Source organism: Chelmon rostratus, chromosome 23 (assembly GCF_017976325.1).
Source record: "Chelmon rostratus isolate fCheRos1 chromosome 23, fCheRos1.pri, whole genome shotgun sequence".
NCBI classification, from domain to species: Eukaryota; Metazoa; Chordata; class Actinopteri; order Chaetodontiformes; family Chaetodontidae; genus Chelmon; species Chelmon rostratus.
In genome coordinates, this window is record NC_055680.1 from 3,068,020 (window position 1) to 3,080,437 (window position 12,418).

The 12,418-nt window shown below is 41.9% G+C and overlaps 1 protein-coding gene across 5 annotated transcripts in view; it reads right to left on the bottom strand.

Moving 5' to 3' along the window:
• sorcs2 (sortilin-related VPS10 domain containing receptor 2) overlaps nucleotides 1–12,418 on the bottom strand; it is a 283,675-nt gene that overhangs the window by 55,858 nt on the left and 215,399 nt on the right. For all 5 annotated transcript variants that reach the window (XM_041964688.1, XM_041964687.1, XM_041964686.1 and 2 more), the window contains exons 4-5: nucleotides 8,843–9,007; nucleotides 4,409–4,482 (exon numbers count right to left, since the gene is read on the bottom strand). In XM_041964688.1, the coding sequence (XP_041820622.1) occupies nucleotides 4,409–4,482; nucleotides 8,843–9,007 (239 nt within the window). The remainder of the gene's footprint in view (nucleotides 1–4,408; nucleotides 4,483–8,842; nucleotides 9,008–12,418) is intronic.

Consider the following 12,418-nt stretch of genomic DNA (forward strand, 5'->3'; position numbering starts at 1 on the left):
ATCATTCGATCTTATACTTCCTAGATACAGCTTAGCCATATAAAAAATCTGTCCTTTACTAAAACTTAACGTATAATAAAAATCCAGATGTGAAACGTAAAATGTTGGTGAACCTTAAGGTAAAGGTTTAACATCTTGGTAAATATGCCTAATTTGCTCTCTTTCCAACAGTGAGATGAGAAGATTGATATTATTCTCATGTCTATTCATTAATGCTGAATAAAATTATTTTGGGGTATTTTATATTAATATATTGTCATTTATTTAAAGGGAGAATTTGCAATGTTTCATGCAGATGTCCAATCAGTGTTGATGGTAAATGTAGTCAACTAAAGTCATCAGTGTATGCTATATTGACTGAGATTTATGCACACAGTGACGTAGCTGGTGTTAAGGAAGACCTCCGGATAGCCGGGGAACAGGCTGCCGCCCTAAAAACAAAGCTTGTTCTCTTTGGGTGTATGCAGGCTACGTAGTAGCGACGGCGAAAATGGCTACAGAGGATGTTACGGGCGAGTATACGTTTGAGCTGTGCAAGAGGGTATGGCTGGCGGGGAGCGAGCACGCCAGTTCCTCTGTTATTGGCTGCAAGAACCAACACAAAAATCTTTATCTTCTCCCACCATCAGAGGATGTTAAGACAGAAAAATGCTAACTTCCCCCATTGTGTTCACTCGCTAGTTGCTAACTTTGTGTTTCTGCTGATTGGAGCAGGTAGTGAACTGTGGGTTTATCTGAGCTTTTTTTTTTTTTTTGCAGAGAATGCAAATTACAGAGCAAAGTGACGATTCCTTGTGGGTTTGCCAGTATGAGTGACATAGTTAGTCATTTGTTCCACTGTTCAAGTCAAAATATTGTTCAGTTCAACTTTATTCATGGGCATAGCGTTGGAATATGGTTAGCTTTGCATAAAGACTGGAAACAGGTGCGAAGAGCTAGCCTGGCTCTGTCCGAAGTAAAAATACTCTGCCAATTTAGCAATGCACTCCTATAACATTGTTGGTGTTGGACAGTGAAAATAAAAAGATCAACATCATTGTAACAATCAATAATCAATCACCTAAACTATCTATTTTCTTGTAAAACATCAAAATACTTGTCATCTTTAACTTGGTGCCAGTTTCATACATTTATCCAATCAAATGTGATTTGGCGTGCTAGTGAACGCCGCCCCTCACGTAAAACCAGACTAGCTTGTGATTAGCCAGCAGATGTGAAGTGTAGGAAGTGATGGTTTGGATTTCAGCTGGCAAAAACTTTCTTTATATTTCTTAACAATGTCACTGAAGTGGAATTCTTCCCCCTCCTGATCTAATGCAGGCTTGGTCAGTATTTACTAAGCAATGCCCACTTGACCCACTCACATCTGAAAGATGTGTGCGTCACATTAGTTAAGATAAAGACGCTGTAACACCTGTTTCTGTTACTTTAAACGTCTAGGTTGGACATCCAGTCTGATCTTGCATATATAACTTTAGTCTGAAGTAGGGTGTACTTGTAGCTGTTTCTCGCCCTCCCCCTCTCCCCCACCCCCTCGTTTTTTGCAGCACAGAGTGTGGATGATTTGTGCGTTGGAGTTGCTGGTATAAATCAGAGGCGTCTGAGCGTGCGAACCTGCTCATTTGCTATCGTCGGCGAGAGGAAACAAACTAAAGGGAGCTTGCGATGCCTTTCTGACCTTCAGACGATGAGAACAAGTGGAGGCTATTGTATTTAAATGCTGCGCATCTGAATGCATCATTTTACAATAACACAGACCGGACAGGGAGGAGTAAGAAGAAACGAAGTTGAGAAAGGAAAAAATTTGAGGGGAACTCAGTGGAGGGAAGGAGATAAAAAGGGAGAGACACATGATGCAAGATAAGGTGAGGGCGAGAATAAGGAGGGGGAGCACTGGAAGAGATACTGCAGCTCTCGAGCTGTGAAATATTACATGTGCAGGGAAATGCCGTATACCTCCGCCTGCTTGTTCTGCCAACGCAACCGCTAAACTATCGAGAGATTCATCTATAAAAGGGTTTTGCTGCATAAACCCCAGCGCTTACGACTAAAGTTCAATTCAAATTTGTAATTCAAGACAAACTGAAGCAGCAGCCTTCAGTATTATGGTAAACATAAAACTGATTTATTTGTATCTGGGATGTGACTGATGCAGATATAATTGTATTGTTTGAGCGATACTGTGTAAATGATAGCAAAATGGAATAAGGGTATAGTAAAAAAATAAACCCATTAACTCTGCATGGGATCAGATTTATGTTTGACACAGCCAGATCAAATAAGAAATAAATCAAATCAAACCCTAAAAACTCCCACACCATGCTTGTATCACCATATTCACCATATAACACTGACAGCTGAGAGTAGAAATCATGAAATTGTATTTATTGCAGGAGAAAGAGAGGGTCTCTCTCTCTCTGTTACCACATATTGTTTTACTCTTTCTACTATTGTTAGTTTACTCATTGGATAAAAATCCTATTAAAGTTGATTTATACCTAAAGTAGTTCAGCCTTTTTGGAAACGTGTGCTTTTGCTTTTCTTTCTGAGAGTGACATGCCAAGTTAGACGCCGCTCTTATGTCTGTGCATGATGTACAGAACTGGAGTCAGCAGGGGGAAATGGCAAAATACCCCAACCAACAACTCTAAAGCTGTCTTATTCAGACACTTTTTTGTTTGAGCCAACATTACTGGAGGAGTAAAACTGGGCGTAGGGCCTTATTTTCATGGCAGAACAGCAACTAAAGCAAGCAGCATTTTCCTGACCTGATATTTGCTCTGAACACATTACACTAATCTATAAATTAATATTACTGAATCTTCTAGTGTCTGTTGTCCACAGCTGCTTTACACTGTATGAAAAGCTTCTTCTTCAGTCCATTAAATCCTCGCAGCTATTAAAGCAGGAGTTGATAAATCTGCAGCCTCCGACTGGAGAAGCGCTACACCCGAGTGCCGTGCCATCACGTATGGATGTCTTTTGTGTTTACTCCGTCGAATAACCTGCAAGTGACACCAGGATGCTACAGAATAGCCACACACACCTTAACCCCTTAACGCCTATTGTTGCAAATTCGCATCAAACCGTTTTAATCCACATTGCAGCCGAATCGCGCATGCATTCCTCTAATGCCGGTTTGTGCATATTCAACACACACCTAGGAACCTTTTTCAAGCACTGGTTTCTCAAGCACTGGTGTTTTTACTGCATTTAAGCACTGAAAAAAAGTGGACATTTACTGTTTGTTTGAACCCTATTCTAGTTGGTGAACCTCCCTAAATTTATATCTATTGAATGTTGTGTTTTGTATCTATTGCTACAGAAAAATTAACAAATTCCTCTTAATTTGGGATCAATTTCAAAGCAAAAACACAAAGAATAATTTTTTAATATAATTCTAAATAAATTGAGGCGTCAAGGGGTTAAACACATGGAGTGGTCGGATAGAGCTCTATTCCTCCAGTTTATATCTGATTACAGCAGCTCATCAGTCCTGCGTCACGACAGGACTTGTACTAATGAAATGTAAAACTACAGTGATCGCTTATTATGATTCATTCTCGTTTCATGGCAACCCATCCATGTCAAAGCCACACATGCAGACCTCAAGGTGGCGCGAGGAGAAAAGTCAGCAGGATCTGCCTTGGGCACCATGAATGCCTGCTGGAACTGTTTGTAGACATGTATCCGTTCTAGCTGCCCAGCACTACTGTGCCCTGTCTCCAGCTGCAGCGCTGGGTCCCAGATTTGGTCAGCGATCAGGTTTTGGTCTCCTTAGTCTGTACAGGCACAGTGGCATCAAACCCAGCAGACCTCACTATGACAACAGGACTCTGTTAAGCTGCAGACACAGCAGCCAGCTGTCAGCAGCAGGTTATTCTGCCTAAAATCACAAATCACCATTTTAACATTGATGCATCTGTGCAGGTTAACCAAGCAAAATATCACGAGCTTTAAACCTTCTTCAGACAGAGGCTAGCTGTTTCCAGTCTTTCCAGCCTTACAGTACTGGTTAGCCTAGTTAAGCTACTTTTTGTATCTTAGCTATGAAGGCTTTTTGCATAACAGACCTACTGAATATGTTTTACCATGCCATAGCAGTGTTTGACTCACAAAAAGTACCTGTACACTTTTTATTACTGTTCATCTAGTTCATATCTTATTCTTATAAAACTATGACTTATGTCTGTGTAGCAAGGTCTTGCATGCGTCTGTGTGAAAGAGGGACATTTGTTATGCATCATCTTTGTAACAGGAAGCAAAAAATCCCGTGACTGCTGGCGTTTCAGCAGCAGACGCTTCGACTGTCCACCTGCTTGCTGCTGCTTTGCACATCAATGATGAAGCTACTCTGAACGGTGAAGTCCCTTTTCATCCAATGATGAGAAAATTACGTTGAACTGACCAGAAGACCCTGTCCTTGGTCACCCGCTCCTGAAGCAAAGTCCACTTGCGGCCCAGGTCCGTGGACGCAAAGAGCTGGACAGAAAAAAGAGAGAGAAGAGCACAATTAGACAGAAAAACACAAGGCCAAAGCTTGTAGCATTCAATTATAAAGCCGGGCCCGAGCCGTATTACAAGCAGTATCCTTTACAGCGAGAGTCTATTTGGGGGAAAAAAAGTTCAACCAATCAAGCTACTGAATTTCATGGTCCGCTGCATTAAGACTGAGCTCAATTATTAATCATAGCAGGTTTGGTGTGTGAGTGTGTGTGTGTCTGTGAGTGTGCCTAATATTTTATGAGCAGCGTGTTTGTATTAGTGCGTGTTGCCTGAGCTCGCACGGCATTGATCGCACCCATAATTAAAGCCCATTGATTCCAACCCACGAGGTATTCTTGATGTCTGAAAAGACCGTCGAGAAGCCCAGAAAAGGATTTCACCACCCAAACGTCCTCCACCGCACAAAAAAACGCAAACACACAGTTTTCTGAAATTGTGCAATGCTCGCCACTGGCAGAGGTTTAGTTGTGAAGGCAGCAGCTACCGTCCGAGCGCCGCTCATAACAACCTTTGTTACTCAGGGACATCAGAAAATACAAAACCAATGGACAGACTCATTCCAAAAGCATACTTCAAGTGCACATTTCCAGACAGGAAAAATAAAAGAATCCGTGGCTGACCTTGATAGAAATCTGTCCCTGCCCCCACACACCTTCTTAATTTACACATGCCACCACTTGTCCTCCCATCAACCTCCAGCTAAATGATTTTTTGTTCTGTTTGAATGGATTCCTCGCTTCCATCTGCAGGCCGCCCATATGGAACAGATTAAAACCTAATTGAATTTCTTGTTTAATTGCGTGTAAATTATGAAAGTTGGGGAGGAGTTGAGCCGACTCAAACTTTGGACCTAACGCTCCACCTCTATGTCTCCGGCTCCACGTTTCCGCTTTACGGCACAATTTTCAATTAGGAGGCGCGCGCATGAGCGTGAATGCGCCTGAGCGCACGTCTTTGTTAACTCAGAGCGACACAGATCAATTAATCATTTGATTAGATTCATTAAATGCTGGATCTAAATGATTTTTGTTGCATTTCACCTCTGTTCGATGGTCCATGTTGGGGAGTGGCAGCAGACACAGAGAAACTGACTGGGGAGGGGTGATGCTGTCATGACCCGTGCTGTGCACACCGTTTTTTTTGTTTAAGATTCCCCTTGTGTGTTGTCTTTGTCTGGTTTTTGTCACATCCTGTTTTATTTTGAAGGTTTAAGTTGTGTTTCTTTGTGTGCTTTACTTCCTGTGTTTTCCCGCCCTCGTGATTGTCTGATCGTGTTCACCTGTGTGTCATTAGTGATCCCTCCTTGTGTATATAAGTCCATGTCTTTTCCCCTGTCTTTGTCGGGTCGTTGTCTGCGTTTCCCTTGCTGATAGAGCATCTTGCCATAGCCCCATAGTTAGTGTTTTTCGTTATCTTTGGTCATGTCCGTGCCTCTTTTCATGTCTGTGTTTTCCCTTGGTTTGTCTGTGTTCATGTCCGTGCCGTGTTCCCTGTGATTGTTTGTATTGTCTCTTGTCATTCCTCAGTTTATGTCAGCGATTTTCGAGTTTTGTCTTTGTCTATAGTCCTCCCACTTTTTATGTTTATGTTAGTTTCTTGTGTTGTCTTAGTCTTATCCCCTGCTCCATTGTGTTAGTGTTTATTCCCGGTGTTGTCTTCGTTGTCTGTGTGAACCCTTTTACCCTAGTGTGTCTTTATTCATAGTTCCCTGAGTTTTGGTTTTATTTGTGTTTAATAATATTTGACTCGTGCCCCCCGTGTGTCTGCATCTGGGTTCAACCCTTAGTTCCCCTAAATTCCCACCTTTCCTGACAGATGCACAAGAAAGGACTCGAGTGGGATTTTTCACATGATAACAGTGTTTGTGTCAGACAGTATAAGAAAGTTTTTTCATTCTACTGAATGAAAGAAAAAGGTTCTTCAACCTTCACAGAAATACACAAGGAAATGCATAAGAAGAACAGATCATAATAGAAAATTACATCATAACATATAACATATATATATATATATAGTGTTAGTTTATCCATAATTATAAGGAGAACTGGATCTTAGTGATAAAATTATTGGCTGGAGGTTAGACAAATGAGACAATATATTCATATTAAGCTATACATAAGCTGTCCCATAAGGAATAATTCAACAACTTCAGCTCATCATCGGTTCATCAAAGTGGCTGTAATGGAGAAGAGACTCTCTCTGGAGCAGAATCATGGAGTAAACTAACTTGTTTCTCTATGCTAATGACAATCCTTTGGACAACGGTTGCTTAACAAGAGCAACATATGCTTGTTATGATAAGATACTTTTGTCATGATGATGACAAAAACATTAATTCTCCACATCTAAAATGCCCCATTAGAGCCTGTGTTTGCAGTATTTATATGAAAACACTGTCATGGTTAAACAGGACGGCGCATCATCCTCAAACATCAGCACATCACGGCCAAATTTATTGTGCTACCTTTGTGTGATTACCATAAACAAATGAGACAGCGCTGGAGATAATTAGCCGCCTGTGTTTCACGCCGGTGATGCTGTCAACGTTGAAATGAAGATGACATTTCCTACAGTAAAAGCTGAAATTGCTGACCCTGCGTCCCTGGTGTGTTTGGCTTTCCTGAAGTGGAAAAAAATGTTGGAATTGATTAGTACATCGTTTGCCAGTGGCAGAAATAGTGAAATCTGTGTGCTTTCAACCAGTGGCTGCCAATTTTTATTTTATTTATTTCTTTGGCTTGTGTCTTGAAAGAAGTATTTCATAAGAAGAACAGATTTCTTTCTTTTTTTTGGCTATTTTATCCCTTAAATCTAAGAGCTCTAACATGTAAGTTGGGAACTTTTAGCTGGACCTTCACATAACATTCACATTCATAAAACAATCAAATGCAGTTTAAAGACTGGCAGATGTCTCATCTGTTGTCTATTAATGCCTCAAAATCAATAAGACATGATGATATATTGAGTTACAAATGTGTACTCAAGGACGTTTTTTTTTTTTTGCACTGCTCCTGTCTGTAGAAGCTTTGCTTCTACAGTGCTGTGAGCTCGCTGGTCTGACTGAATCATCTCAATGCCGTGTAACAGAACTATAATCTGCCATATAAACACGCACGTCCGCTCGTTAACCAGCACCTGTTAGTGTTAATTAGCCTGTTTTAAATGATGACATCTTGAAATAGGGTGGGATCATGGGAGCTGTTGTCCTCACTGCTTAACAACCACCACTGCGTGTGAAAATTAATAATGGTGCTCAAACAATAGCAAACAATAGAGGGGCTAGCTAGCTAGCTAGCTTATCAACTTCCTTCCTCACTCCCAAAGTGCTCAGTGCTCAGTGTTGACACTACATGTAGCATTGCTACTGTTTTCAGCTACTACATTTCCCACATTTCATGTAGTGTTGCTACAGTAGTCCAAGCTAGCTACTCAAAATCATGTAGCATTTCCAGTAGCAAGCTATGTTCACCACTAAGTAGAGCGGTAGCATATTGAACATTTCCATTACACCACAACAAGGAGTTGCTATGTTGCATTGTTGAATTTCTTTTGGATTTTGCTAAACAGTGATAGTAGTTGTCAGTGAGCTACTTTTTGTTAGCTTGTAGCGTAGCTTGGATCACTAGCTACAGGTTCAAAATAACTGCCCCAACACTTCCTACTCTGTTTTTTTTTATTTGAGTCTTATTTTCATACTTTTAGCCATAATTTCTATCACAAAAAAACTAAAAATATTTTATGTCTTATGTACAGCACTGTCTCGTCTTGCTGTTTAAAGGTGTTTTACAAATCATCTTGCATCGCATTAAAGAAAGAAGGGCTAACAGTAGAATTATTAGCTAAGCTGTCCATTGTAAACAGCAGTATGTTTAAAATTTACAGACCCACTTCTTGTTTCAACTTGGACTCCAAAGAGAGTGGTTTAGATCATCTGAAAACAGTGTATACAAAGGAACTATTTGTTGCATCCTAGTCCAGATTTTTCCAGTCAAGATATTTCAAAGAGCTTCCTGCAGACAGCGATGTGTGACTGCGACATGTTTTCAATACGAAATGCGATATCAAAGACCGAAGTGTGCATTTGGTTGTGGCCACTGTTCTGTTTATTTCACTTGCTTAAGAAGATGTGCCCTGCAGCCGTATTGTTGATAAATCACACATCCAGTTCTTTCTGAGGTTCGTGTTCTGCTGCTGCTTGTGAAAATTGAAATTTAATGCATTGCTGCACTGACAGCAGAGACGGCGGTGGTGTAACATCATGCTGTCTTCTTGTTCGCCCTCGCAGCTACAGAATCAGCTATTCATTTTCATGTTTCTGCAGCCTTGTGATACCCACCCTGCCCTCCTTGCAGTACGCCAGCAGCTTGTCTTCTTCCTTGGGGTGGAAGACGAGCGTGTCCGGGGTGAAGGAGATGGACTGTCGCTGGAAGGAGGAACCCTCGTCGGTGCTGATAAACAGCATCTGATCCCTCTCATTTATGGACGAACCCACCAGCACCACCTGAAAGCGAAACAGGCAGAGGAAGGGGGAAAAAAAACAGAGGTCAGAGGTGAAACGGTCAAAGGGTAATGTCCTGCAGTGTATTCATTGCTCAGTCAGCATGGTGGACGTGAAAAGGCTATCCTCCTCATATCAATACTTGTGCATATTAATTCCCCTTCTCGCACTGGAAAACTGATAAATGCATGCATGGCCACGCACGCACGCACATTTATTCAAGGCCATCCTCTGGGCCATGAGAACTTTCCATCAACCTCAGATGCTGCTCAGACCGCGGCGACACTGTATTGATTATCTATTCAGAGTTTTATAGCTCATAAAGTGAAGGCATTAAGCACAGGGCACACCAGGACCTGCCAGCCCACCAATCACAATTACGTCCTGGACACCCAGAAGTAAGGCTACCAACAGGGGTGATCGATAGGAGCTAACGAACCAGTCGCATCCTTTAGGAGTTTGTGAGAGGTGGGAAACTATCCGGTGAAGGTGTTGAGGTTCTGGTGTTCACCATCATCAAAGCGATGTTTTCACCTGCTCTTTACAGGAAGTATTTGTTATAGCATAGGCAACATTTACAAGTGTTTCCTCACTCAGCCAAATAATGAAGATCATGTGCACACAGCTGCGTTCTTTCTAAGCATCTGCTTCATTCTGTTGTCGAGGTTTTAGATTAATGGATCCAAAGCACAAAGGAGACATAAAGTGTATAATAGGAAAGGAAGTGCAGCTTGTAATGATTATTTAAAACATTCATTCTGCTTGTTTTGCACACAAATAAGCAAACCGGCGATTGACAGTCTAGTCACAGAACAGGAATGACCGTACAAGCGTTTGTGCCTTTTTTTTTCAGTGTTTATTCTCAAAAAATTCTGATCCTCACATGACTCGTCGAGGAACCGCAAACATTCAACCACGTCAAAGGCACCACATGTTTGTATTGTTTTTCAGGGGTGGAACGGCCGCTGGAGGGGGGAATCCAGTACACCAGCGTTTAGAGAAGACGTGCCTTAGCTGCGTGAGCGCGGGGGTTACCGTGAGCAGTGGCGTTCTACGTGACCATATGTCAGGTCAAAAAGGTGACGCAAACCACACCCACACATCCCGGTGAACCCAGTTAGCTGAATTTAATGAATCTCCTAATAAATAAAACTTAACAATGTTTTTTTTTTCCCAAACTTTGCCTTGCTTATTCAGTCCTGGATATTTAAAGTCATAGAGAAATACTAATAATTTGGGGTTTTTTTTCATATTTTATTAGTAAGTTTATGCTTATTTTGTACAGTTCTCATAGTTAAATAAAGAGGAAAAGGTGACAGAACAATAGGGCATTAAAGTTCATTTCTGACCAAGTGTCCCAGAGTCCTGGACCTCCAGGGGCCCCAGAATCCTGGTTTCATTTCATGTCAGTTGGTTTTTGATAATATAATTACTTATTAATTAGTTTGGGATTTGCACCACTAAAGTATATCAACTGAGTCCTGCATTAAAACATTATCACCTGGTCCTCAGTTGTAGAGGGGCCCCGTTTCAGAAGCTACATTTAATCAAACGACCACAAACTAGGCGACATAAAGAAAACCTAGAGCCAGGTAGCGAAGCTGGATTTATAGCTGATGTCAGAGGTTAATGGCTTGGGTTTTCATGGATGGATTTCAGCCATCGATATCACTGCTGCCATACTAGACACATGGGCTGTACATGATGCAACACATCCGTGACTCCCAGAACCACGTACATGACAGTTCTCAATACGGCGAATGAAATCGTTGGAGAGTACCAGCGACAGACCTTCGTCAACACATGGTAACATCATCATCATCATCATCATCATCATATGCAGACTTTGTTACTTTGTTGCTTTTACACTATGACTTCGACTTCCTCCTTTGGTCCTGTCATAAATACTGCTGCCACTAGAGGTTGCGGCCGAACAATAAAGGGAACATGGGTGGTAATGCACAGACGAGCTGTACAGCCATTTTTCCACAGTAACTTTGTTTCCATTCTTTCATTTACACACACAGAACTGGAGTTACATACAGGTAACTTACAGCATTATTTCACTGTGAACTGCTGCTGAGAGGAGATTACAGCCCCATGTATGTATATATGTATGTATATATAATTCATCTCTAATCTCTAATATCCAAGTACATGTCTGGCAATCCTTGCTCATTCTTTCTCTCTATTGTCATTAGAAAAGATTTGTTAGGATATCATATAAATCAAACGAATTTGTATGCACTGAGACGCACAAGCCAGTAAGTAAGCAGGCACGCACACGGATCCTTTTCAGTATTCTCATCATGACTGCGTTTAGGCAGCCGGCGTAGCATGCCTCACATCCTGCTGGCTGCACTACTTGAGAGCTGTGTGTGTGTGTGTGTGTGTGTGTGTGTGTGTAACTCGTGCTTGTTCTGAACACACTTCCCTGAGCAACATGGTCAATTAAAGGCCCAATGTTTGTTTGCCTGCCAGAGGAAGGCCTACGAGGACGAGCAGTGCAGCGGTGAAGTCAGAAGAGCGGCGGAGGGGAGGGACGTAGGACTGTCTTTTCTCTGCTAACATAAAAGTCTCTCTTTCTATTTATGTTGCGAATGTTGCCTGGCCGTGTCCGTGTTTGCACCTGGGAACTGCCCACAGTGCCTGCTGTTGACAGCCAAGCAGATCCACTTGAAAGCTCACGGTTCAGTGCCTTGCTCAAGGGCACCTTGGGAGTATTTGTTCTGAGAAGGCAGGAGTTTTTCCAGAGGAATTAGGGATTCAACAAACACTTCACGGTCAATCACGGTCCTGCATTTCTAGGCTCTACTCAGGCGCTGCTGCTAACTGAGTAATGATAAGAAGTGGGAAAATAGCAACATTTTTGCTTTCTCCTGTATGAACCATTGAGAGAGTCCTCACTTTAATGCACGTCTCACTGTGGTTTGTCTTCATGTCCCTGTGGGGCAGGACCATCAATCAGGTCAGCCAGCCTCTGCCAATATGTCTCTATTTAAAGGACATCACTCAGTTTAACCTAGTTGAGCTCTGACAGCTGGACATCCTCGGGACACACACACACACACACACAGGCTGCCCACACATCACATCATCAAATGATGACAGAAAATGTAGAGGGAGATGAGAAACAACTGCTTAACATGCTTAATTTATCATGTGTGTATACGGTGTGTGTTCAATCTTTAAAAATGTAAGCTTATGGATATTCAGCCAACAATGCAAATAGCCATTACCCTGTTTCATTTTGGTCACACACTCTGCGAAACGTTAAAAAAAACAAGGAGACGCTCCACCGATCAGACTCAGATTTCGGTCAGTGCATGGAGACTGTTCAAAAACAGCTCAGCTCTGGTCTTTATTGGAGGGAAAGTCAAGCAGGCAAACATCTGCCAAACCAACAAGTAACTG